The sequence below is a fragment of the Megalopta genalis genome, chromosome 1 (genome assembly GCF_051020955.1).
Source record: "Megalopta genalis isolate 19385.01 chromosome 1, iyMegGena1_principal, whole genome shotgun sequence".
In the NCBI taxonomy this organism is placed as follows: domain Eukaryota; kingdom Metazoa; phylum Arthropoda; class Insecta; order Hymenoptera; family Halictidae; genus Megalopta; species Megalopta genalis.
The window spans coordinates 6,603,412-6,628,835 of NC_135013.1; the positions used below are offsets into that span (position 1 = coordinate 6,603,412).

A 25,424-nucleotide genomic window follows, 5' to 3' on the forward strand; every position below is an offset into this window, starting at 1 on the left:
TCAAAACGACTGCTTTTGAGCAATATAAGTATAAGACATATATATACCAGAAATGAAGGAGGGGGTGGGGAGGTAACTACAACTATTAATAAACACATTTACATGTTGTACGAAAAGTCAAAAAATTCTAAGAAATTGTATCATTATATACATAATTTCTTTTTCCAATTGAAATTAAAAAGCAGTCAAAATGACTTCCTTGGGCGCGCGCGATCTAGTGTTAACATACTTCCCGCGGCGAGTGTATCCTAAGCGGGAAGAAGACGCGCGTGCTCGGAGCCGGAACACGCGAGCCTAGGCCGCATCGACCTCATCGGGCCGCACAAGCGCAAGAACTCGCGTAGGAACGGCGCGCAAGCGTGTTGGTGCGCGTTGCGTCATGGCCGAAGTCACTTCATCTGGCACGCCTGTAGTACGATGATTCGCGGAGAGGCTCATTGTTCCGCTCGGCGTAGCCCAGCAGTCTAGCCGAATGGCGGCGTGTGCGTGATAAAAAAAAATTAAAAACACGGATCCACTGTGCACGACCCACGAAGGCCGCGCTGGCGCTCCCATAACAGCGTTAGGCGATCATCGTGGCACGTGGGCTCTACTCTCTCATTCTCTCTCTCTCTCTCTTTCCGATCGCTGACGAAATTGCGGAATTTTTCCTCGACAGTGTCAGCGCGCCGCTCGTCGAGTCAGCACGCGATCGCGCGACGAAGCAGCGAATCGCTTGCACTCGCGGTAATTGTGCCTCGCTGCTGATCTACCGGCGGACAGTTAGCATGGGACTCGGTCTACGGTGCGCGAGATAATCCTACCGGACTGTCCGGTGCGGTGCTGATACCATTTAACAGACCAGTGGCCAGACCGCGTACGTAGCACAGCAGAATATGTACGCCGGCGTGCGAACTGATTCACCGGTGGCCAAGCAGAAGAGAGCACACAAGTCGGAATTATTTCTTATATTAATTTCCCGTCTTATCGGTTGCGTGACCGTACGAAGCGTGCGGAAGAAACACGTGTATAATCGAGTGCCAGAGATTTTGCGACGTAGAAGTCGACGGACGGACAATGTTTTGCTCTGCTACGCTCGGCAAAATAAACATCGCACTCGAGACTCGGGAACGCCGCAGCTTTTTCACGGCGACGGCTTGCACTATTTAGGTCAACATACGACTTGTACTCTTTCTGCCTGTTTATCGGAGAATTGTTGGCGAGAGTTCGCGGGTCGTTCGATGTTGTGTAAACACTGCTCGAGGGTTTTAGTAGACGGTGATCGCGAATCTGTGATATTATTGGACGATGCTTGCCGTTTAATTCTTTTATGAATTATAATTCTTTTATGAACGCGCGTATGTCAATAGCATTAGACGCGGTGATAAAATGTGACGGATATATAGCTCGATGGGAAAAGAATTCGCGATGATGAAAGTGTCCACACGGAATATATTGTCATAGATATAGTCATATATTTTATAGTCTGTATATAATGTCTATAAAATGTTGACTAATACATTAAAATACATGACTATAAAATAAATGTCATATATTTTATAGTCATGTATTTTAATGTATTAGTCGACATTTTATAGTCATATTTTATAGTCATATAGTCATATATAGTCATATATTTTACATATGACAGAGCGCATTTTACGCGTGTGAAATTGAGTATTGTGACTTATACAACAATTATGCTTTTAACAATTTCTCAAATCTAAATTTTGTTGATGTAAGAATTATTTTGAAATGTGACATAAAGATTTTTTTAGCGGTGCCTCAGAGTCACCACTCGAGTGCAAAGGGTTGAACTGTTTTTCTAAATTGCAAACTGTGTTCTTCGTTTCTTTTTTATAGTTATATTTTATAGTCATATAGTCATATATAGTTATATATTTTACATATGACAGAGCGCATTTTACGCGTGTGAAATTGAGTATTGTGACTTATACAACAATTATGCTTTTAACAATTTCTCAAATCTAAATTTTGTTGATGTAAGAATTATTTTGAAATGTGACATAAAGATTTTTTTAGCGGTGCCTCAGAGTCACCACTCGAGTGCAAAGGGTTGAACTGTTTTTCTAAATTGCAAACTGTGTTCTTCGTTTCTTTTTTATAGTTATATTTTATAGTCATATAGTCATATATAGTCATATATTTTATATATGACAGAGCGCATTTTACGCGTGTGAAATTGAGTCTTGTGATTTATACAACAATTATGCTTTTAACAATTTCTCAAATCTAAATTTTGTTGATGTAAGAATTTAGTTTTTCTAAATTGTAAACTGTGTTCTTCGTTTTTGGTACTAAACTCGACCTCTGCGTATTTGGAGACCGTTCGAGCCTGTGCCAAATATAAACGATTTTGCGACGCATGTAGCGGCAATTGCAGTAATGTCTCCCTAACTGACGCTCAGATTGTGCACGAAAATTCCCTTCGATTAGACAATTTGGAAAGAGGAGATACGATTATTCGAGCCTTGTGGCTCGTTTTTTTTATGGTTATTGATTGTCAACAATTATAAAAACGTGCTTCAAGGCTCGAATAATCGTATCTCCTCTTCCCAAATTGTCCATTCTTCAGCACAATTTCGGCGTCAATTAGGGAGACATTACTGTAAATTGAAATTTTATCGTCGGTATTTAGTGAAAGTATTTTCATAATTTGCCTATTAATAGACGTTTTAACGACTGTTCCGTGTCTACTAGAAACTTAAACCGTTTAAGTTATATTGTAAATTGGTTGTAAATTGGTGAGTGCGATTGTTGATTTAAGTAAACGTTCGCCGTCCGATAATAATGTTGTATGTTTAGCAATAAGTATTTGACTGTTTTCCATAAAAAAAACTATCGATATAATAATAATGTTTAGCGGTGAAATTGTCACGAGAATTGAATTTAATTGATTAATTTAGATATTGTTGATTTGCCGGTTGGAACTTTGAGATTCAAGCTAGCAGCGAGTCAGAAATAGAAAATCGGTAAAATTGAGAATTTTTATTATTATTTCCTTCGCGAATGAATAGCACTGCGGCAAATAAAACGGTTTTAGACTTTCGTAACAGGTTCGCGGTGTGCATCGTTACTATCGACTCCAATAATTCGATTATACTCGAAGTGAACGAAGCGACAGTGTTGCCAGCATCTAGATAAGATCGAGATGAATTGAAACCTCGCGTGGATGAAGTAATTAAAACCAGTTCCTTTATGATCTACGCTAAAAGTTTTCCAACGTCGAAATTGCTTTCTAACTTCTTTATTAAAAACGGTCTCACCTCGCTCTCGAGCTCTAAAAACGAATTTGCTATAAATTTTCGCGCGATGTACCATCGATTCGTTTTAATATATAAATAATATATAAATCGAATAAATTGTAAACTGCATTTATGTATACTGCAGATACATATGTACGTCAATGCACATTTTAATAATATTTATAGCCGAAGGTATAAATTTCATGCACTAAAAGATTCGATTTTTAAAAAAATTTTTAATTGAAAATAAAATAAGACCTCGACCGTGTCAGATAATTGAATAACGGAAACACGAGCCGTAGAATCGACCGAAATTCAACGCAATTAATTGCTCGCCACGAAACTCGGACGATTCTTCGAGCTAATAAATTTCTGTCAATAAAAACCGGTAAGAGTATGAAGTAAACGTCGTTACAACGGGGAGCTGCGACAAGACCTTGATCGGGTCCAAGGTTTAATTGCTAATAACGATATTATACCGTGTCACCTCACTAATCGTCGAACACGTGATGTTTACAGATAAAAAAAGAAACGTTTATCAATATCGGCGTGACATGAACGCCGACTGATTACCCGATCGAGCAATCATTCTGCGTTTCCGGTTCGCACTGATCAGGGCAAAATGGGAGGCGGTGGACGGAATGGCGGTCTGTTCACCTACGAGACCCTGGTGCACGCGATTTCCGGCGCAGCCGTAAGTACGATCATAATTAACCCACGGATGACGAGCGCCGGGTCCGTTTGGACCCGGAGTTAGAAACATTCCATTTCAATTATAATGTTGTGGCAGTCACGTGTAACTATCAACTATTAACCCTTAGCGCTCCGCGCGTTTCTCGAGTACTGCCTACCAGCAACTCCGGCACATTTTTGGGGCGGAGTGCCTGAGATAAAGGAAGTCTTATTTCGAGCGGAAAAGATTACACGTCCTTGTGAATGCATTTGATTTTATTTATTTTATAAATATACATTTTCCTATTGTAAATAAAAGATAAATTTTAAATTTTGTAATTCACCATGGTGCGATATCTTTGGTAACAATCTCCCATGTGCATTCTGGGTTTATTTGGACAAGTGTCGCAGTATTCGCTTTGCCAAATAGAGTTACTAGACATTTCTTTCGAGTTTAGAACATTTTCTGCGTAATTGTTGGTTTCCTTTATAATTTCATTTACCGATTCGCCCGTGAAAAATAATTTAAAATATTGTATCGACTAATCGATGTTTGTAGGAACTTGTGGTCCAATGACCTGTGGCAATACACTAAAAGGTATTCTATCTGGAATATGTAATTCTTCCATAACATCGCGCCATTCGTCTAAGTCTTGTAACGAATCTTCGCTTTCGCTTTCAATAATTCTCATTCTTCGTTTCTTTGGTAGTATAATTTCGCTACTACCACTCGAAGCGTCAGAATCATAACCAACATTGTCTTCCACAATGTCTTTTAACTCTTCAAAATCAAATACGTTTTCGGTATCACTCGGCTCTAAATTCTCATCGTACTATTTATTTTTCTCCATGTTGCTAACCATAGGAAATGTCAACGGTTCAATCGTAATGGTACAGACTTATTACGTTATTTACAGATAACAATTGATAACGCCGCCGATAACGTGTGCTAAAAACATTTGGCTCCGCAGCGGAGCCTTCGGAGTTACGGAACAAATGACGAATGTCTCCGTAGCGGAGCCAACGGAGCGCTAAGGGTTAATATCGAAACTAATAAAAGGATGATCTTTGGCCTCGGCAGAGATTTTAACGATATACAAGTGAAAATGAATCGTTCAGATTTGAACGGATCTAGTCGTGGCTGCCATAAACGCTGAAAAATATCTGTCGTCCAAAGGTTAACGGGCATGGCGCCGAGCTTTTCGACGCAAGTGCCACTTACAAATGTTTTGCAGGGCAGCGTGGTCGCCATGGCGACGTTCTTTCCTCTGGACACGGTAAGAAGTCGTCTACAACGTGAGTCTCTCGATATCATTCGATTTTCCAATTTTATAGCCAATACAGTAATGTCTCTCTAATTGACGCCCAGATTGCGCACAAAAATGGACAATTTGGGAAGAGCAGATACTATTATTCGAGCCTTGCAGTTTATTTTTGTAGTTATAAATTGTCCACAATCATAAAAACGAGCCACAAGGCTCGAATAATTGTATCTCCTCTTGCCAAATTATCCATTTCAGTGGACAATCTGAGCGTCAGTAAGGGAGACATTACTGTACAGCGATTTCTCCCTAATTCGCGCTCAGATCGCGCACAAAAATGGACAATTTGGGTAGAGGAGATACGATTATTCGAGCCTTGTGATCTATTTTTATAGTTATAAATTGTCCACAATCATAAAAACGAGCCACAAGGCTCGAATAATCGTATCTCCTCTTGCCAAATTATCCATTTCAGTGGACAATCTGAGCGTCAGTAAGGGAGACATTACTGTAGCTTCCATGTACGATGATCTCTCGCTTATTATTATTATTTTATTTTTCTTGTTGACAGTGGAAGAAGGTCGAGAGTCGAAGAACACCCTAGCGACGATCCGGGAACTCGTGATGAAGGAGGGACCGTACGTATGATTTTACAAAGCACACACGTGAATCAAACAAGCCCGAATACGATAATTGCTGAAACAATAGTTGCCCCGCGCTCGAATTAAATGTTTGCGCAGCCGAGTTTGCATCGGGCAAATCTCAGCCGACGATTCTTTGTAGCATCTCGGCGTTGCGCAATAGACGTCGAAAAAAAATTCTGTTCGCTCGGGATTTTTCTCAGTTTCGTCGTTGAAATGTTCGGTTCAAGGTACACGCTGTACAGAGGAATGGTGCCGGTACTCCAGAGCCTCTGCGCCAGCAACTTTGTTTACTTCTACACATTCCACGGGCTGAAGATGCTTAGGAGCAAGAGAAACCAGTCGGCTGGGAACGACCTGCTGGTCGCATCCATCGCTGGTACTATTGACGATCGTAACATTGGGTTGTGTAGTAAGTCCGTTCGCTGACCTCTGACACCTAGGAGAAAAAAGGAAAATTTCACGAACACGAAGCGACAGTTTGGATGAATTTTAAGATGTGTTCTCGTGCGGCTATTATTATGTAACTTAGCTTGAATGAAAGCTGGAAGTATCTGCTTTAAGATAGGGTAGATTAGATTGCAATAGAATGACGAGATCATTTTGATAGATTAAAAGGTATCGACCTCTGACGTCGACGAGATTTACAGGATTTAAAAGAAAAAGTTCGGATATATTTTAAGATACGTTCCCGTAGAACTATTTCTATGCAACTCGGCTGAAATGAAAGCTGGAAGTGTTTATTTTAAGATAGGATAGATTAGATTGCAATAGAATGTTGACATCATTTTGATAGATTAAAAGGAATCGACCTCTGACATCATGGGGTTTACAGAATTTAAAAGAAAAATACATGATACATTTTAAGATACGTTCCCGTAGAGCTATTTCTGTGCAATTCAACTGATATGAAAGCTGGAGGTGTCTATTTTAAGACAGGATAGATTAGATTGCGATAAAATGTTGACATCATTTTGATAGATTAAAAGGAATCGACCTCTGACGTCATAGGGTTTACAGGATTTAAATGAAAAAGTTCGGATACATTTTAAGATACATTCCCGTCGAGTTATTTCTACGTAATTTAGCTTAAATGAAAGACAGGGTACTTAAGACAGGGTAGATATATAGTAAGTCCGTCCTTCGACGACTGCACGGTACTATATTTTCTTCCAAGAAAACACGGGCGAGCTTATTACACAACCCAATAATTGGTACGAAAACACAGTCTTCCAATAATTAAATTTAGCGCAGAATTAGCGATATACGATCTTTACGATTTCATTGTCTCAGGTGTGATCAACGTCATCACAACGACGCCATTGTGGGTGGTGAACACAAGGCTGAAGATGAGGGGTGTCGGCATGGACCCGGAGAGGAACAACAACGAATACAGCACGTTGCTCGGTAAACTTCGAAGTGTCTAGCTTATAAAACACTAATCGCAGTTACATCATAATGTTTGCAGGCCGTAATCATTATGTAAATGACCGGTCGTCGTTTAAACTTCGTTCCGTGTGCCGAACGAACTGCGAAAACGTTTCGGATTCCCTTCTTTGCACGATGTTACATCGATTTGAATATCGTGACTTTGGACCTGCTGAGCGTCTAAGAAAATTTAACCGGTCGAACTATTCTAACATCCGTATCCTCTGTAAATCTCGTTGTCCATTCGTTTCTCACCCCAAAAATGGAACGCGCGTGGTCCATTAGCCACGTAGAATTTGTATAAATCAGCATTTCGTTGAACGCGTGACGTCTCGTAACGATCAATCATCGTTTAAAGAACTCCAGGCTAATGTCCAAGTAGCGTTGCATAATATTGCTATAACTGAAGGTACACTTGCAATTAGTATACCAACTCGAAGACTGTAGATATTCTATGCCGACGACGAACGTCAGTGCTGAAGTGACTTAGAGTGTTTGTTCAGACTTCGCGTTGTGCTTCAGATGGTCTCCTTCACATATGGAAATACGAAGGCCTTGGAAACCTCTGGGCAGGAACTTTGCCCAGCCTGATGCTCGTGATAAACCCTGCTATTCAGTTTATGACCTACGAGAGCATCAAGAGGAGGGTCACCGCTACCATGCAAGGCTCGCAGCCGCCTGCTTGGGTGTTCTTTGCCATCGGTGCCGTTGCCAAAGCAGTTGCCACTGCGCTCACTTACCCGTTGCAGCTGGTGCAAACGAAGCTCAGGGTAAGTCAGAGAATCGAGATCAAACGGGGACAATGGTTCGAAGCAAACAACCTTGAACGAAAGAAGAATTACATGAAATTTGCCGAGCTTCTTCGAGTCAGAAAGATTTTCCGGGGGTACGAAAATACGTAGGAGACTCTGCCGCGTCTGAATTGTACAATTCGTCTGCTCCCAAGAATTTAAAATCAGCGCCACTTGCGACAAGTGGCGCCTCTTGCGGAGAAAAACTGAAGCTCCGTTCGAAGTCCGTATCGGAGTAGTGGCAAAACGCTCAAACTGTTGGACAAAAGCGAATGTTGGTAATTTGGTCAACAGTTTGAGCGTTTTGCCACTACCACAAAATGACATTATACGGATCCTGAACGGAGCTTCTTGATTTCGCCGCAAGAGACGTGACTGACGCCTCAAAAACAATTGATTCCTGCCGCATTTTACATCCCACGTTATGTTAAGAGCGGCAATAATCATCCGTGCTGTATAGTTGCAACAATAAATAGTCTGTTATAGGATGCAGAAAATTCCTCTGAACATTTCTACGCCCTTAGTCTGATAAAAGAGATCCAAATACAGCTATATTTTTCATTTTCAGCAAGGTCACAAGTATCCAAATCTTCCACCTGATGCCGGCACATTGCAGATACTTTTGTACATATTAAAGTAAGTATTTAACATCTTTATCTTTCGTTATAATAATTAAACTATAAAATACAATTTTAAATTGGTGTAATAATATCTTTATGCGACAATGAAAAAAAAAATGAAAATACTGAATTAAATACTGAAAAAAATACTAATATCATTTGGTTCTCTATTCCTCTCAAAATGGATGAGAATGTTCAAGGACAAAGAACACTTTGAATTCAACAAGAATAACATTTTTATTCTTTGATAAATGATTTTTTACCATAAGATGGTTTCTCCGGGATTAATAAACTTTTATTATTTTTCTTTCTTCAGGAAACAAGGAATGGCGGGACTGTACAAAGGAATGGAAGCTAAATTACTTCAAACGGTTCTGACAGCCGCGTTGATGTTTTTAGCGTACGAAAAGATATCAAGATTCGTGATCCGTATTCTTCTGCACAGGCCGCTGTTGAGATAATAACGTCTTAGATAGCGAACAGTATTATGCGGTGATATCGGCATTGTTCCCTTCGTTACGATAAACTATAGCGATTTCAAGACGGAAATAATTTAGATATGCATAATGCTTGCATAACGAAGTACATTTCTATTTCATGTACCAAGCGAAATAAGTTAGAGGAGAAGAAATTGGTCCCAGGAATAAAGCTTGTGTAAACTTTTTCAATACATAGCCAGCCAAATATACAACACATATTTCTGAAAATTCCCAAGCTTTTCAGCCAGACATTTTTCAAGCAGAAAATCAAACGTCGTCTCGGTTCTTGGTGCCAACAGCGAAATTAATCAATTTATTATTACAACTTTCAAATAAATTCTTAAATCTAAACTCTCGTACAATGTCTATTCACTCCTTGCGGTATTCGCTTTTAGAAAATAATATTATTATACAATATATGTATACGGAGAAGTCTAAGACACCCTGTATAAAATCTGAACCTTGTATCGCAGTGTAGATTTGCTTATTTGAGCATCCGTAGCCAGGTTCGCGAGCAACGCTGGCGATCGAGATGGCACTGCTGGATCCGGCGAAAAGTCTTCTGTTTAACCAGAATACCGTGAAAGCGAAACGATCGGAGAGGAAATATGTCCGGCGCGTTAGTCTGTAAGATGTAAAGACCAACACCAGGAATACTGGCGAACTCGAGGAAACCGCATTTCCGTTTTCAGTCGCACTTCCGCCGGAAACCGAAGTCGGAATGGACCGGTGAGGCGACCAAGCCCGTAACCTCTGTCGATCAACGGAGCCCGACCTTGGCGAAGATCGAGAACAGGTCCACGAACGCGGTCCTAAAACTCTGGAGCAAGTTCAGGCCACGCAGACACGCGAAAAAGCGCCTGGAACCGGGATCGCGCGGCTCGATCGCTTCCGCGTACGTTTTCATATTCAGACCTGTATCTCATCGTTGCTAGCCGACCAGTTTTCAGGGCTAATCGAGGCTATTTTAATCCAGCGAATATGTGCGCTACCGTCGCGAAACTCTACGAGACGCAAACTCCATTTGTCTTCGATGAAATATTAGCGTTGGAAATCGGCTCGTTGATTTTGTGACTTCGTTAACATTCTACAGGGTGTCCCAAAAATGTCTCGCAATCCGAAAGTGGCGAGTTCCTCAAGTCATTTGAAGCAACTTTTTCCTTTACAAAAGTTTTCTCCGAGGCACCATTAACGAGTTATTAACGAAAAACAGTGATCAATGAGAGGTGAGCTCAGCTGGCGCGAGCCAGCCGAGCCAACGGCGCCAGCGGTCGAGGCGGTCGAATCCCAGCTCAGCTGGCGCGAGGCGGCCGAGCCAATGAGCGGTACTGGGCATCGTGCGCTGGTTGGCTGGGCCGCCTCGCGTCAGCCGTACTCGATTCTTATTGGTCACCGTTTTTTTGTTAATAACTCGTTAACGGTGCCTCGGAGAAAATTTTTGTAAAGGAAGAAGTTGCTTCAAATGATCGGAGGAACATTTTTGGGATACCCTGTATATTCTAATTCGATACAATTCTCGCGAGTTACGTCTGTTCTGCAAGCTCGAAACGATCCGTATTCCCTGACGTGGATTATGTGAAACGTTTACGCTCGTGACAGGCTATAGCGCATCTCTAACGAGCGTTGAAAGTGAAAGTTATCTAAAATATATGAGACCTGACAGCACGAAGCGTCTTAACGGTTATCCAATTGTGTATGCTCCTTCCAATTAACTAGAATGACTTCGACAATCCTAAGTAAATGCTGCTACTGTCTTCCAAGTTTCTCTATTTCGTAGCTCTTCCTCTGCATTAGTTAATAACTCGTTAACGGTGCCTCGGAGAGAATTTTTTTAAAGGAAGAAGTTGCTTCAAATGATCCGAGGAACCCGCCATTTCCGTATTGCGAGACATTTTTGGAACACCCTGTATAATAGCAAAATAGAATCGTCAAATCCCGTAATATAATTATTGATAAGTTCTCCTTCTTAACTAGCCACGGAGTTCTCTTCAACTTTATCAACAGAGAACCATGTAACAATTACTGCGTCGTATGCAGCCGTTCAAATTCAAAATGGCGTCCGCTGAACGCGTTAAGTAACGCGGAACGGCGACATAAGCCGACTAACGTCCGTCAAAAGCTTATAATAAACAACGACAAGGGAAACTGACGACTGTAATTCATTGAAATCCCCATGTTTTTCTCAGCCGGTATCGTCGCAATGTCGAGAAGACGATGAGCGCGAGATCGCAACGTGGGATCCACGACTCGTCGACAGCGAAGAAGCTGGCCACGCCGCGTTTCGCCGTGAAAACCGACGAGAGAAGGATGCCAGCTATCACGTACGATTACGACGCCGCCGTCAGTCAACCGGACGTGCCGAATTTCCTCAACGCGAGGAAGAACGGCCGCTGCCCGATGGTTAGTGGGGCATCGCTTGGAAAACGGGCCGTTAAGGTTCGCAACGTCCGCGGCCGATTTACATCAGGGAAGAATTTTCAGAAAAGATATCAGGCACCGGGGGCGACGAGGCGAGCGAGAAACAATGCGGCGAAACCGGCGGCGAACAAAACCGTCGATTCCGTGAAAGAGTCGACAGCGTCCGGGACTTCGGACGAGGAGAAAGACGAGAAGGGGAACGACGTCGGTAACGGGGTCGTCGACGTGGAGGACCTGACCAATTTTTTGAAGGTTCGAATCGTCCGGCGATTCTAACCTCAGTATGTAACCTCAGCGTTCTAACCTCACCGAATGCGCATGGTTCTGTGATTTACAGCAAACGACGGAAACGCAGAATTTGTCGTACAAGATCACGACGATCGAGGTGATCGGCAAAGGTAACGCGGATCACGCGGCCGAGAACGTCGAGGACGACGAGAAGGCGAAGGAAAACGAGGAACCACTGGAATGCAAAAATACTACGACGTCGCCTGTGCCACCGGTGAAAAGCAGCAGAATCCCCAGGGCGAAGATCGTCGCTTTGCCGATGCAAACTGTTCAGGAGTTTCGTTCGGTATTTTCAAATCGAGATTAAGTTAACAAAGATTCCCGCGATTTGATTTATGATCACGTGATGTTTCGTGCTCGACAGGGTAAGAGAACGACGACCAACAGGAAACTGAAAGACTGCACGAATTCCAAGTGTCCTCCTGGCTGCGACCTGAAGAACAAGTTAGTTCGTTCGTTGAACTTTTCCAAGTTTTCGTTGTCATTTTATTCGTAAATTCGGGGATGCCAGTTTTCGACGCTGTAGCTTATGAAATGTGAATCGACTAAGTGTTCGATACCAACAGCGTCGAGCTAGCAGAGAAGGGAGCAGCGGAGAAGTCTGATCAAGCTCAGGGCGAGATTCAGCTCGAGGAGGTTCGTTTGGAGAGAACTGTGAAGGAAACAAAGTTAGTTCCTACACGCATCGCGTACAAAATTCCAGATAGAATTATATAATTGACTATAATATATAGAATATATTTTATATATATATTTATATTTATTATATATATATTTTATAGAATATATTTTATATATATATATATATATATATATATAATATATAGAATATAATTGACTCGTAATTACCGCGACTTGTTCAGAATAGTCTGGGACGACGAGAAAACTTCAGGAACAGAGGCGAGCGGCTTCCGGGCACAGTCGTCGACCGACGACTCCGCGGCCCTCGCCGACGGCGTCAACGATCCACGAGTCCTGTCGATCCTACAGACCCTGAAATTGAATTGCCCCTGCAAGACCTGCACGAATCAGGATCTGGCATCCTCGAGCCGACCGGAAGACGACAGTGACTTGAAGAGTTCGTCTCCCGAGGAATGCAAGAAGAAGAAATGGTTCAGTATCTGTGAATTTCTTGCCGAAACTACGGTTCCTTTTTCCGTTTCTCCGTCTTCTTCCGTCGGCCATCGCCGACCGGCAGGCTCTTGACTCGGTTCCCGCAGTTAATTCGTTGACTGTGTTTCAAAAGGCCGCTCAGGCACCGCGAGTACGTCGACACGAGCTCCGAAGCGACCTCGTCCGACAGGAACAACGACAGAGAGAAAAGGAAGAAATGGAGCAAGAACAAAGCGAAAAATCCACCGATTGTTCGTGAGAAGGCCACCTCGTTGGTGAACGCGAGCCTGAAATCGTCTTCCGGTCGTCAGCGGTCCAACTTCTCCTTCTTCAACACCCTCTTCGACATCGTCTTCTGGCCGTACGTCTTCCTGAAGTCGAACCGTTGATCGAACGTTACCAATTTTCAGTGACGAAGAGCTCTCAATCGAGTTCTTCATTATTATTATTATTATTATTATTGTTATTATATTATGTTAACACCGCATCATATTTTGCAAGCGCGTTTGTAACTTTTCCAACGAAGATTTTTTTCTTTGTAACATTACAACCGTGCGATCTCTACGATCGTTGACCTCGTTCTTCACGGTGTAATGATCATGCACAAGCATTTTCAGAAGATGCGAACGTGCAAGTTACAAGTAAGCTTAAAGTTAAGTGTGCTTCGAGCAACGTGAACGAGAGATTCCCAGAGGATGGTCGAGGAGCAATGACTTACAGAATGTCAACAATGTGAAGTATTTCTATGATTCTCGTGTTTACAGTAAAAAAATCTTTCGCGCAGAGACAGCGCTTGTACACTCGCACGATTACAAAAAAAGCCGTGCGTCAGGGGACTTCCTGCTCCGTAGTTTTACAACACGCCGATTCCTGAAACGGATAAAAATCCTTAGCTGAGCCGTTCCTTCGTACACACATTCCCGGTCGCTTCGTCGGTTACCTTTTTTCGTGGGCGTTGACATGCTCCTGCGGAGCTTCTTCGAGAAGAACGACAACGTCAGTTTGTCGTAGAGATGGTCGATCTCCTGCACGGTGCTCTCCAGTATCTGCGTGAGAGCTTTCTCGTTCGGTACCAGGGCTTTGTCGGCGATCAGGGACAGGTGCAGATAGCCTCGATAGGTCACCAACGAGCAGCCTATTCCTGTGTCGACCCTGGTAAAAATCGGTCGCTCTTCAGCTCGCAAGAACGAACGAACGATATCATTCGGAGAAACGAAAGACGGCTTGCGCTGCTATCAGATACCTGTTCGGTATCCAGAATGCGATATTCTTCACCGAATGGCCGAGCACCTTGACTTCCCGTGGACCGACCAAGTTGCTGAAGACTATGGTGCTGTGACTTTTGATCACCGGTCGCATGAACGCCTCCGGAAGCACGGCCGACAGGAACTTCATCACCAAGAAGTTGACCATGTAGTCGGTGCTCTTCTTGAGCGCATCGTGCGCGCACCTGACGTCCTCGAGCCGTTCCAAGATTTGGGAGTTCTCGACAGGATTCGCGGACGCCTTGCCGCCTATCCTCGAGATGCAGAGCGGCAATATCCCGACGGAAATATTGTTCTTCAGAGGGACGTCTTCGCTCCAATCTTCTATCTTTGCTGGGAGAATCACGCTGATCGCGTCCGGGGTCGGTTCCTTCGTCTAGAAAGCAAAGGAGAGATTGATGAATGAAATTGTATCCCAGCTTCTTCCTGCTGAAGAAAGCGGTCGATTTAGTGATCACGTACACGAACGAAGTGTTTGTGTAAGCTAACGGACAGAGCAGCGAGTATAACGTCCCCGAATCTGGCGCCAGTGATGCTCTTTATGTTCTGAATCTTGGTGAAGAGCCTCTGGTCGTAGTTGTTCTTGAAATCGTCCTCCAGCCAGTAGGAGACGAGCTTCTCACCTGTCATCTCCGCCCCGTGGAGCGCGCTGGAACCGGAATAATAGCAGTATTGTTACCAGAACCGTCATCGATGCCGGAAGACGAAAGCGAACTGCGGGACAACCTTTTATCCATGCTGCGGAAAGCCTGAGCGATCAAGCAAGCAGGACTCCCAATGATGATCTTCGTTAACCTTGCCAGTCCCTTTAGGTTCTTCCAGAGATTCCGAAGAAGAACGACCAGCCTCTCCATCTCGTTGTCTGAAAGTACTTTCAGCTTGCTTCTCGCCTCTTCCAAGGTGAGATTTCGCAGGGACTTCGCCCCCTTCGAGAACTGTGTCGTCAACGTCTTGGCGGCTTGGGAGAACATCATGAAGTGGATGAACGGCATGGTAGCGGACATGACGTCCCTCTGCAGGCAGGTCTGCAGGCTTCTGTCGCCGATCAGAGAAGGCTTCACAGAATTGATCTTCTTCGGTTCCAGGCTCTTCATCTTGAAACTCGTGTGCTCCAAGTGCACGTATGTCTCCTGGACCGGTTCCTTGTCGACGATCACCTCCTTGAAGAACTTCAGCAGAGCCATGCCGTCGCCCAGGGAATGGTGGACCCTGAAGAGGACGGGAATCTTGATCTTGCTGGCCAGACGTTCCTCCAGTCGCCGCAGGTAATGATGGCTCGACCTGGGACAGCATTTGCCGACCAGGATCTCCCAGGAGGCGGTGTGCTCCTCCGGAAGCGGCTGGTTGCAGACGTTCCAGAGGATCCTCTTCAAGTGGCCGTTGTAAACGCTGTCGCAGGACCCGTCGCAACTTGCCCTCTCGTACTCCAACCACCTGACTCGCTCCTTCAGGTCGATCTCATCGGTCCTCTCCCAATAGTAGTAACCGAACCTCTTCTTCCTCTTGTACAGAAGCTTCTCGTGCACCGAAGGGAGGAGACGCGTCCTGACCAGCTCCCTGAAGCTGTCCAGGAAGTTCGTGTTCGAATGCCGAGCATCCTTCTCGAATATCAAGAGGATATTGTTCACGGCTAGGGCCGAGGGCTCTTCGATGGCCCAGATGCTGTCGGCTCCGTCAAGGAGGCCCGCGTATTTCTCCTTCAGCTGCGCCCTTAGGACGAGGTCGATCACACGGCGATAAAGATACAGGCACAGAAACAACAGAGCAATCGACGGGGCAAGAAGAAGCGAGAAAATCGTCAGGATCACTTGGTATATCTTCGACATGACGGCTTCCGTAGATTTACACTCGGTGATTGTTTTTACGTGTTACAGTGATTGTACGCTGGTCCCGCGAATTTCTTGGACCTGCGAAGCAAAAATAGATCAGCCCATTAAAACCTACGGTTACCAAAGATGTCCGATTACTTGTTTTGTAATCACTGAAATAAACGATATTATTATGTTTTCGCGTTATTGAAATTGTTATGGAACTTCTACTGTAAAATGCTCGAATGCTCGAGTCTACGGAAATGTAGTTCACGGGAAACGGGTCGAACGAAGTTAAAATCGGCTTGACTTACATGGCGATCGAGGGTGACCGGGCTTCGGAACGGTCTCGATGCTGTTCAGCACCAAGTAAGACGACTTTCAGCAGCGTTGCTCTTTTTATAGTGAAGCACTGGGCATCGATCGGCACTGATCCAATTTACCCTGACTCTTTTATCCGGTTATTACCTTTAATTGCATAATTCCTGATGTCCTTAAACGTTGGCCACACGTTCGAGAACGCGACCCGACCGCCCCGGTCTTGCCGTTAACGCGCTAAAAAGAAACAATTATATGGCTTTACAGATTCTTCCTCCTCCGAAACGCAGCTGTTTCCCTTTCACCTACGTCGCGAACGCGTAAACTTACAGTATCTTTTGCGCATTATCTACGAACGCTTTCGTAGGAAACCGTATTGATCTCGTTGGTCCTGCTATCGCGTCTTGCCTCCTGCAAAAGGACTCTCAGTAGAGAGTTCTCGTGTGCCAGACGATCGCTGCGACGAATTTCTTGGGCCAGCAGCATCTCCTTGCTCGGATTCAAGGACATTGCGATCGTCCCTGTAGTCGTGCTGCTTGCTTTCTTCAGCATGTACTGGCGGGTAAAGATTTAGCATATTTAAACGACCTCTGTCATTATTTTCAGAAATATTTTACGCCTATTCAAGCGCATTCTGTGTACTTAAGACTTCTGGTCTTTTATAAGAAAGACTATACTGCAAGAACGATACAATTGTTCCGCGACCTTGAACCACTAATTGATTCTGCTTCAACCTGTAGCGTCTCGATGGAACCTCGCAGCAAGACTTCCTGCTGATCCTTGGATTTCTTAAGCCTCAAATACTTTCTGCAAACATTTTCAACGGCCTCGTTACTCTCCGTGAGCCTATCCCCGAGACCTAGCATCTTCTGCTGAAGATCGTCGACCTGAATATCATCGGCGAATATTACTACACGACTGAATAACGATTATGATAGTAGATGTGTACCTCCACGCATTTTTCTTCGAGAAACCGATTGGCGGTCGCGAGCTCTTTCTTCAGCTGGTCATTTTGCAACAGCAACGAGTCGTATCTAGACGGAAACTTAGCTATACAATTGGTATTCAAAATAATCTACGCTCCTCATTTTCTTATATATTTATTGCTATTTCAACATTATACTTCTGATGCCAAGTTTTTTGCACTTCTTTCTTCAGGGACTCCGGCAACGCGATTTCATTCCCAAGCCGGACGTCCGTCACGCTCTGCCTGAACAGGTCTGGAAAACTACGTCATCACAGTAAACAAGTTCGTTTTCGTCCGAGACGATACGTACTCAACATGTTCTTGTTGCGCTTGTTCGCTTTCCTCAGGTCGTCCGCAACTAATTTGCTCTTCGTCTTTAAAGTTGTGTATCTCAACCACCGTTCAGCCTCGAGACTGCGGGACACCATCAAGCTTTCCTCCAGAGAGTTCACCGTGTCGCGGATATCATTAATCTTCGAGATGTAATCTCTTTTCGAAATCAAAATCTGTTGCGGTCCCGTGACTTCCATAATTTTCTATTTGATACGCGATGAAAACAACTGGAGTGCGGATCAATCAACTTCAAGATTGATTGGTTGGAAATTGGAGATTATCGTGAATGAGTTGACTTCAGGTACTAGAGTAGTCGAAGAGGTAAAATTCGGAGAATCAATGCAGTCAGCAGAGTTCAGAGTACAATTACCGTATTTATTTAATTACAAATGTAGTTTAACCCTTTCCGTACGAGCGCCAGATATATCCGGCACCCATCTGATGACCGGTATGGACGAGTGCCGAATACATACATCTGGCATTCATGCGAATCATATTTATGACATATTAGAAATTATTCTAATAACCGTCTGAGTCCCATGCAGTGCGATCGCGCTGTTCAGATCTTGTGTCTACGATTAAACTTTAGCGACGCGCGTACATCGCATAGCTGCTTTGTTTCATTCTTTTTTCTTTTTGCTTTGTTTGTCGATCTTGACGAGCGCTATTGTGCCGCTTGATTCTCTTCGCAATCAATTAAGACAAGCGCGCTATCACGCTGTTCGGCATTTTTCGACCGCATTATTTTCTGATAATCCCATATTTTCAGAATAATCCCTAGGACTGAAACGGATAAAGTCTTTTCTTACAAGGATTCCGAAAAAACAGCTACATGTATAATCGTCTTTTGATCTGAATTGATTTAAAAAATTTCAAGTTACATTTTTATTCCAAACTTGTTCATAGATTTTAACATATTGTAGACCCTTTACAGAATGTTTACAGGAAACAAAAGATTTAGAAACGGATTAAGCACAGTTATTACTTAACGCTTATGAAAATTTTCGTACAAAAGTGGACTGATCCTTTGCTATGCGCGTATTTTCGGAGCAGCGCCCTGTATAATGGTAGTGTCACGGCGGACAGCGCGCTCGTACCGAAAGAGTTAAATAAATATGTATACAGGAGCCGATGATATAGTAGAGATCAGCATCACACGTGAATAGCGTGCTGAACATTCGGCTTACAGCTTTCCTCAATAAAATATAACTCTGAAACTAAGGATCGGTCAATGCGCGAAGGAATGCTTGTTACAAATATTCACTCGTTGATCATATTCCGAGTGGACACGGCTCTGACGCGTATATCTTGAACTCGTCATGGATTCCCCTCAAATGATTTTGACACCGCTCTCTGGTGTCCTTTAGAACAGCTAACAATGCAGAGCTCGACTTATCATTTATAGCTTCAACGAGACTCGTCATAAAAGCGTGATCTATTTCAGTAACACCTTCCAATTCCTCCGCCATTTTTAACACTTCCTGGACTTTGTCTATTAAGTCTTCCAGCTGCGGTTCCTCCTCCAATTTACTAAAAATAAAAATTCGTACGAATGCGATTATTTAAGTGTGTGACGAATTTCCACAGATAAATCCTCCGATCGAACAAGTTAAAAGAAACTGTAGAAAGAAAATAGATTTTTCATTCGCAGGAACACTTTTTTGCCGACCGAGCCGCGCGACCGGCCGCCGGTTACACTTAAAAATAAGTTATTACGGACAAATGCTGATCTGGAGGTCACATAATTTTTAGCGGTATAAATTTCTATGCTTTCCGAAGTTTTTACTTACTCTATAAACCCGTGGCAGATTTTGTATAAGTCCAAGCATTTAATCTCGTTCTTATATTCACTCTTCTCCAAGAACTTTTCGAAAATTTTTATGCCTTTCGGATGGGACAGAGTTCTTTGTATATTATCTGTAATTGTATCTAATTCGTCGCTGCTCAGACCGGAAGTACACTTCTCGATGCAACCTATGAATTTCTTAGTTAAGTTCTCCATGTTTCATATGTCGTCTGGAAAAAAATAGCCCATTAGAAGGATCCCGCTGATTTCCCACAACAATGCTCTTACCGGCTTAATAATCGTAAAAGTGGCACGTCAAAACGTCACGAAGATGGGAACATAGATACCATTAAGTCCAATGAAATAGCTGTTTAAAAAAATAAGCGTCATTAAATAAAACTATCCAACCAAACCTAATTACGCAAACCCTTTAATTTAATTGATTCACTGCAATTCCAAAGTAAAAATTTATTTTCGTGGAGGATATGTTTGACCGTACATAATAATAGTTTTCATACATACCATAGGTTACGGATGCGTACGTACTGCTATAGAACGCGAAGAATTTCACTATATAACTGCAACAATTATCAGACAAAATCTAATAACGGTTTTTATTTTTGTTTACAGACAATGGCACAATTGAAATTATCGCTGGAACAATGGTTTATTAATCTATACCTTCATTCATCTGAATTGACAATGGCTTCTTTCATTCTACTTATCTCGTCTCTGGTGACAGTCAACCGAATTGAATAACTTCAATCTCCTTTTTTAGATGACAAAGATTATCTAAAGTATACTAGACGATGGCTAAAAAGCTATTTTATTTTTATTTTGCTATTGGAACGAAAAGAATAAAATTAAAATGTCACGTTTCTTAACTTTTTTATTCCATAGCGAAAATTTAAAAAACACCTTTCGTAGATCTCGGTAACTTATATGAATGCTGAAAATTTGATCGAAATCGGTTAACCCAGAGTCGGGCTACAGGCGTTGATGAAAATATTTACATTTCTAATATAGGAATATACTAATTAGCGCTCCCTAACTTTGTGCACAAACATGAACAATTTGAGAAGAGGATTATTCGAACCTCGCGGCTCGTTTTTAAAGTCGCCGATTGTCTCAACAACCATAAAAACGAGCCGCTAGGCTTGAATAATCGTCCATTATCGTCCAAATTGTCCATTATTGTGTGCAATCTTAGTGTTGCGGCCAAGTGGCCAGGATTTATAGCAGGGGCCATGTGCTTGGGTACCCCGACGGTATGGGTCTGTCTTTGGCCGTTGCCGGGCACGTGCGGCCCCGTCATAACATCTCCTGGTCCTTGATTACGGTCCAGTCACTTACGGTCGGGTCTGGCATTATTTGGGCACGTAGGCTCATCAGTGCGGGATGTTTAGCAGGTGTTAGTTTGCCATTCTCCCTGCTAACTCCCGGCCCACCGTTTTCGGGCGGTCTCACTGGATCTGGGACTGCAGTGATTGGACGGCGGTGGCGGTCTGTGGCCACCCAGGGTTGAGAGGCGACCCCCGAACTAGTCCTCGCGAAGGTTGTTGCTACTACCGAGTCGATGGGTGCGTCGACGATGAAGGCATTTTAGACCGTCAGTGCGTCGTACATGTAGTACTTCGCATAATGGCGAGGCCCGAGAGTAAGCATGCGGGCTGTGGCGTGTTCATGTACAGCATTGAATATGCTGTACTACTCCCTAGCGGGGGACTGTTGTCACTTGTGGCTGCAGTCCCCCGCGTTACGTTATGCGGTTTTTCTGGTCTAACTGGAATGCCGCATTTTCGTTGTCTGAACACGTCACAAAGCAACACGCCGTCGGATTGAATGTTGCTGCTGAGTCGATAGGTGCATCGGCGATGAAGGCACTTGAGACCGTCAGTGCGTTGCACATGTAGTGCTTCGCATAATGACGAGGCCCGTGATTAAGCAAGCGGGCTGTGGCGTGTTCTTGTGCAGTATTGAACATGCTGTACTACTCCCATCCGGGGGACTGTTGTCACTTGTGGCTTCAGTCCCCCGCGTTACGTTATGCGGTTTTTCTGGTCTGACTGGAATGCCGCATTTTCGTTATCTGAACACGCCACAAAGCAACACGCCGACGGATTGAATGCTGCCGAGTTGACGGATGCATCAGATGCATCGGCGATGAGGGTATTTGAGACCGCCAGTGCGTTGTACATGTAGTACTTCGCATAATGGCGAGGCCCCTGAACTAAGCATACGGGCTGTGGCGTGTTCATGTACAGCATTGAATATGCTGTACTACTCCCTACCGGGGGACTGTTGTCACTTGTGGCTGCAGTCCCCCGCGTCACGTTATGCGGTTTTTCTGGTCCGACTGGAATGCCGCATTTTCGTTGTCTGAACGCGCCACGTAGCAACATGCCGCTGGATCTAGAAATCGGGATGCAACCAATCACCTGGGCAACCCAGGCCGCAAGGGGCAAACGTGCCCTAGCCACACTTGAGCCTCCACGAAATAAGGTACCGCTGGATAGCTCGTATTCTCAAGACGCAGCGAACCGAACGAAGTGTGGTGGAGAGGAAGAGGCAGCCTCTCCGACTGCTGTCTCCCGCGTGTTTGCCGTGTGTGGCGACCCTTGTCGTCGGAAAAGAGGATCCTGGGATCTGAGGGGGCCCTCTCCTGCGGGTGAGACGTCCCCAACACGTACCTTTGGCCTCTGCTTCGGCTAGATGGGAGGCTGGACGAGAAAAGCAGCCCTGGTCCAGTCAATCGACTTGGAACGACCATACGCTTCGGCGAGTGGGTTCTGACGGGTGAGGACGCGGGCTGGGTTGAGTAATCGGCCCAGTCAGCAGACTATGTCCGGTGCGTAGCCCTAACCCAGCCTGATGGCGGGTTCCAAAATGTGTGGGTCGGTGGTGGCCGGGGAGCGTACCGGATGAAAGAAAGATTCACGATATGGGATCTAAACTTAAAAACGATAAAATTGAACGACCTAAGTCGGCGGGTCCAGCTCCTACTCGGAGTGAAGCCGTCGCCACAGACGCGGAGACTGCAACAGCAGCTGTCAGTCCTCCCGCGTCTGCGAAAAAGACAAGGTCCGGGAAGGTGATAAACATCGCCAATCCTCGTGTGATCTTAGAGAGATGCGTGACACCCACGCGAGCGGTCTCGGTGAAAACTGAGGCCACGGAAGAAGGCGCGCCGGACACCGGTAACGTGGGGACATCGCCCAAGTCGGGGGACTCCCCCAGCCGCAAGGCTGGGAAGGAGAAACCCAAGAAACTCGAATTAGTCAAAGACACGCTCGTGAAGGTGCAACCGGCACCCGTGCGTGTTGAAGACCCCGAAGGTGGCGGTTGGAAAACCGTCACCAAAAAGTCGAAGCGTGCCAAGCCAGTCGCACCTACTGGCAAGGCCGCAGCAAACCAGGCCAGGAAATCGAAGGGGACGGTTTCCGGGCATAAGGTACGGCCTCTCGATCTCGTGAGAGACGAAGCCTTCAGACGAGTATCGGAGATACGGACCTTTTGCTTTCGACCCGCGTCGAAAGTCAACAAGGAGTCCGGGTCGAAGATATTAGCAGAAGTCGAAGCACTCAACGAGTTGGTTCAGGAGCTGATTCAACGAAACAGCTTCGTCGAAGGGCAACTCGCCGCGGTCAGGGCGGACCTAAAAGCGCGTCCTGCCGTAATGAGTGCGGTGCGACCTGGGCCGTCCAAGGGAACTCTCCCGAAGACGGTCTGCAATGCCGCGCAGTTGACCTACGCCCAAGTGGCAAAGGTCAACCAGACAGCTACTCCGGAGGCGAGAAGACCACCGACACAATACGTGGTGCGTATCTTCCCGCCAAAGGATAAAGGACAGAGCAGCGATGCTACTAAGAGAGCTGTTCTGTCGATCGTAAAACCTGCGAAGGAGGCGATCCGGGTCAGATCGGTTCGACGCATCCACTCCGGTGGCATCGTCGTCGAAACCGATCGCAAGGAGGACCTAAAAGCCTTCGTAGGAAATAAAAAGCTGGCGAGTGCGGGACTGTCCGTCTCCTTGCCTAGCAAACGGGACCCCGAGGTCCTGATTTATGATATTCCGAAAGGGATGGGCAAGGAGGAAATTGCCTCCAGTCTTTGGAGGCAAAACCTCTCTGAGGCGTCCCAGAAGGATGTGCCTTCGGGTGTTCGGGTCAGTCGCATGGCTGGCAAGACCCCGGAGACAGCCAACTGGGTAGTGGCCGTCAGTCCGCAGATTCGTCGGCGGCTGGCGCAGAGAGGGGACCGGGTGTACCTCGGGTGGAGTTCCTGTCGTGTGCGGGACTTCATACAGGTCACCCGATGTTATAAGTGCCAGCGCTTCGGGCACACGGCGAAGCGCTGCAAATTCAAAGAGGATGTCTGCGGACATTGTGCCGAAAAAGGGCACGGTTATGCGCTCTGTAACAGGAAGAGCAATCCTCCGGTTTGCTCCAACTGTAAAGACAGAGCGCGACCATTTGAACACAAGTCGCGAGACCCGGCCTGCGCCTCCTACCAGGAAGCGCTGGTTTTGGAGATGTCTCGCATTAGACAAGAATAATTTGAATGGATAGTACAAACGACCGGCGACGCTCGAGAGTCATACGGGTCATGCAGCATAACATGCAGCGGGCCCGAAACGTGACCGACGAAGTCCGGACTGAGATGCATAGGCAAGGGGTAGATGTGTTGCTTGCACAAGAGCCATATAGCTGGCGGGGTACTGTGCCCGGGCTAGGCTTGAGAACGAGGCTGATCAAGACAGGCGAACCGGTGATGGCTGCAATAGCGGTCAGAAACCCGGATCTAACCGTGGTCAAAGTCTCTAACTTGTGCGACACGCATTTGTCCTGTGCCAGCATCTCGGGTTCGTTTGGGAGCTTCTTCCTGATCAGCCAGTACTTTCAATGGTCCGATGACGTTGAATCAGGTCTGGCACGGTTGGAGAGAGCTCTTTCCGCACTTAAGCATAACCGAGTCATTATCTCTACCGACGTTAACGCAAAATCAGCCCAGTGGGGCAGCGCGGAGACGGACGTGAGAGGCCGTAAACTCGAAGAGTTTATCGTGAGCCATGGCTTGGTTGTCTTGAACGAGGCTGGAAACGCTCCGACGTTTTCCAGCCCTAGTGGAGAGTCTTACATCGACGTCACACTATCGACACCTGACATTTGCGACAAGGTGCGAGGTTGGAAGGTCCGCGAGGACCTGACGACCAGCGACCACCGAGTCATAGAGTTCACTTTGAGTTTCTGCGCCGAGGACGGTGCTGCCGAAATTAGTAGCAACAGCAGCACCAACCGGAACGGATTATTACCAAGGTTCCGACTCCGAAGCGCAAAATGGCCCGAGTTCGACAAGGCGCTGCAGGAAAGTAAGAGGAGTATATCCCCCAATCCATTGAACAATAAGGGGGAAGTCGAACATCTAGCACAGGAGATCGAAAGAATGATCGTCCAAGCGTGCGACTCCTCGATGCCAACCAAGCAGTGGCATTCAAAATCCGTCCCATGGTGGACGGCCGACCTGACGAGGCAGAAGAGGCGAGTCTATAAACTTAGACGAGCCTCGCAGAACGCAGCATGTTCAGAGGAGCAGAGGGCGGCCAAGAGGACCGAGTATCTCAAACAGAGAAAGGCCTACAAAGCCGCCATCAAAGCTGCTCGGTCGCACAGCTGGCGTGCATTCGTGACCGAGCAGGGAAACAAGGAACCCTGGGGCCTCATTTATAAGATCACGAGGCAGAAGATGACAGCCAGCACGGTCATCTCAAATATTAATCTAAACACTGCCCAGGGTTACACTACAGACTGGGACTCCACCGCTTCCGCGCTGCTGGAGGGGTTAATTCCGGACGATAGCCCCGCGAATGACTCCCCGGATCATGCGCGAGTCAGGAGGGAAGCTGCCGTCGAGCCGGAGAGTGAGGACGCTAGTTCCTTCACCCTCTCGGAGCTCAGATCGGCGGTCAACCGACTGAAGAGCGGCAAGTGTCC

At 45.4% G+C, this 25,424-nt stretch overlaps 5 protein-coding genes across 7 annotated transcripts; 2 read left to right on the top strand and 3 right to left on the bottom strand.

Annotated features, from left to right (window-relative positions):
• The first annotated feature begins 600 nt into the window (after positions 1-600).
• PMP34 (Peroxisomal Membrane Protein 34) lies at positions 601-9,489 on the top strand. The gene is made up of 9 exons (XM_033484411.2): positions 601-856; positions 3,765-3,939; positions 5,153-5,213; positions 5,751-5,817; positions 6,051-6,199; positions 7,114-7,227; positions 7,771-8,018; positions 8,608-8,675; positions 8,976-9,489. The coding sequence occupies exons 2-9, from the start codon at positions 3,868-3,870 to the stop codon at positions 9,118-9,120; spliced, it is 924 nt and encodes a 307-aa protein (XP_033340302.1). The 5' UTR covers positions 601-856; positions 3,765-3,867; the 3' UTR covers positions 9,121-9,489.
• A 154-nt stretch (positions 9,490-9,643) lies between these two features.
• Positions 9,644-13,521, top strand: LOC117228587 (uncharacterized). 3 transcript variants are annotated; one of them, XM_033484416.2, is made up of 8 exons: positions 9,644-10,033; positions 11,325-11,538; positions 11,620-11,808; positions 11,894-12,130; positions 12,209-12,288; positions 12,411-12,512; positions 12,708-12,956; positions 13,091-13,521. In XM_033484416.2, the coding sequence occupies exons 2-8, from the start codon at positions 11,353-11,355 to the stop codon at positions 13,344-13,346; spliced, it is 1,299 nt and encodes a 432-aa protein (XP_033340307.2). In that variant the 5' UTR covers positions 9,644-10,033; positions 11,325-11,352; the 3' UTR covers positions 13,347-13,521. The 3 variants fall into 3 exon arrangements, with proteins under 3 accessions (XP_033340307.2, XP_076375420.1, XP_033340306.2); XM_076519305.1 differs by having other exon boundaries at positions 9,644-9,765; positions 9,831-10,033; positions 11,325-11,808; XM_033484415.2 differs by having other exon boundaries at positions 11,325-11,808.
• Positions 13,522-13,681: 160 nt separating this feature from the next.
• LOC117228585 (uncharacterized) lies at positions 13,682-16,474 on the bottom strand. Its single transcript, XM_033484414.2, has 6 exons — positions 16,345-16,474; positions 14,949-16,129; positions 14,685-14,871; positions 14,201-14,598; positions 13,898-14,109; positions 13,682-13,827 (listed from the first exon to the last, which is right to left on the bottom strand). Exons 2-6 carry the CDS (start codon positions 16,046-16,048, stop codon positions 13,811-13,813), a joined length of 1,914 nt encoding a protein of 637 aa, XP_033340305.2. The 5' UTR covers positions 16,049-16,129; positions 16,345-16,474; the 3' UTR covers positions 13,682-13,810.
• Positions 16,475-16,693: 219 nt separating this feature from the next.
• LOC117228637 (uncharacterized) lies at positions 16,694-17,845 on the bottom strand. Its single transcript, XM_033484490.2, has 5 exons — positions 17,626-17,845; positions 17,472-17,568; positions 17,298-17,382; positions 17,083-17,235; positions 16,694-16,903 (listed from the first exon to the last, which is right to left on the bottom strand). The coding sequence occupies exons 1-5, from the start codon at positions 17,843-17,845 to the stop codon at positions 16,694-16,696; spliced, it is 765 nt and encodes a 254-aa protein (XP_033340381.2).
• Positions 17,846-18,002: 157 nt separating this feature from the next.
• LOC143258883 (uncharacterized) lies at positions 18,003-20,033 on the bottom strand. Its single transcript, XM_076519310.1, has 4 exons — positions 19,957-20,033; positions 19,723-19,801; positions 19,439-19,664; positions 18,003-19,178 (listed from the first exon to the last, which is right to left on the bottom strand). The coding sequence occupies exons 3-4, from the start codon at positions 19,648-19,650 to the stop codon at positions 18,920-18,922; spliced, it is 471 nt and encodes a 156-aa protein (XP_076375425.1). The 5' UTR covers positions 19,651-19,664; positions 19,723-19,801; positions 19,957-20,033; the 3' UTR covers positions 18,003-18,919.
• Between the last annotated feature and the right edge of the window lie 5,391 nt (positions 20,034-25,424).

Excerpts from the sequence above, each read along its gene's own strand:
- LOC143258883 (XM_076519310.1), bottom strand. The coding sequence starts at position 19,650 with ATGGAGAACTTAACTAAGAAATTCATAGGTTGCATCGAGAAGTGTACT. Across the intron at positions 19,179-19,438 it reads ATCTGCCACGGGTTTATAGA|TAAATTGGAGGAGGAACCGC; the intron begins GTAAGTAAAAAC and ends TTTTATTTTTAG.
- LOC117228585 (XM_033484414.2), bottom strand. The coding sequence starts at position 16,048 with ATGTCGAAGATATACCAAGTGATCCTGACGATTTTCTCGCTTCTTCTT. Across the intron at positions 14,872-14,948 it reads TTCCGCAGCATGGATAAAAG|CGCGCTCCACGGGGCGGAGA; the intron begins GTTGTCCCGCAG and ends TTCCGGTTCCAG. Across the intron at positions 14,599-14,684 it reads TACACAAACACTTCGTTCGT|ACGAAGGAACCGACCCCGGA; the intron begins GTACGTGATCAC and ends TTTGCTTTCTAG.
- PMP34 (XM_033484411.2), top strand. The coding sequence starts at position 3,868 with ATGGGAGGCGGTGGACGGAATGGCGGTCTGTTCACCTACGAGACCCTG. Across the intron at positions 5,818-6,050 it reads CTCGTGATGAAGGAGGGACC|GTACACGCTGTACAGAGGAA; the intron begins GTACGTATGATT and ends GTTCGGTTCAAG. Across the intron at positions 8,676-8,975 it reads ATACTTTTGTACATATTAAA|GAAACAAGGAATGGCGGGAC; the intron begins GTAAGTATTTAA and ends TTCTTTCTTCAG.
- LOC117228637 (XM_033484490.2), bottom strand. The coding sequence starts at position 17,845 with ATGGAAGTCACGGGACCGCAACAGATTTTGATTTCGAAAAGAGATTAC. Across the intron at positions 17,569-17,625 it reads GCGCAACAAGAACATGTTGA|ACCTGTTCAGGCAGAGCGTG; the intron begins GTACGTATCGTC and ends GTAGTTTTCCAG. Across the intron at positions 17,383-17,471 it reads CAAAAAACTTGGCATCAGAA|ATACGACTCGTTGCTGTTGC; the intron begins GTATAATGTTGA and ends GTTTCCGTCTAG.
- LOC117228587 (XM_033484415.2), top strand. The coding sequence starts at position 11,353 with ATGAGCGCGAGATCGCAACGTGGGATCCACGACTCGTCGACAGCGAAG. Across the intron at positions 11,809-11,893 it reads ACCTGACCAATTTTTTGAAG|CAAACGACGGAAACGCAGAA; the intron begins GTTCGAATCGTC and ends TGTGATTTACAG. Across the intron at positions 12,957-13,090 it reads GAATGCAAGAAGAAGAAATG|GCCGCTCAGGCACCGCGAGT; the intron begins GTTCAGTATCTG and ends GTGTTTCAAAAG.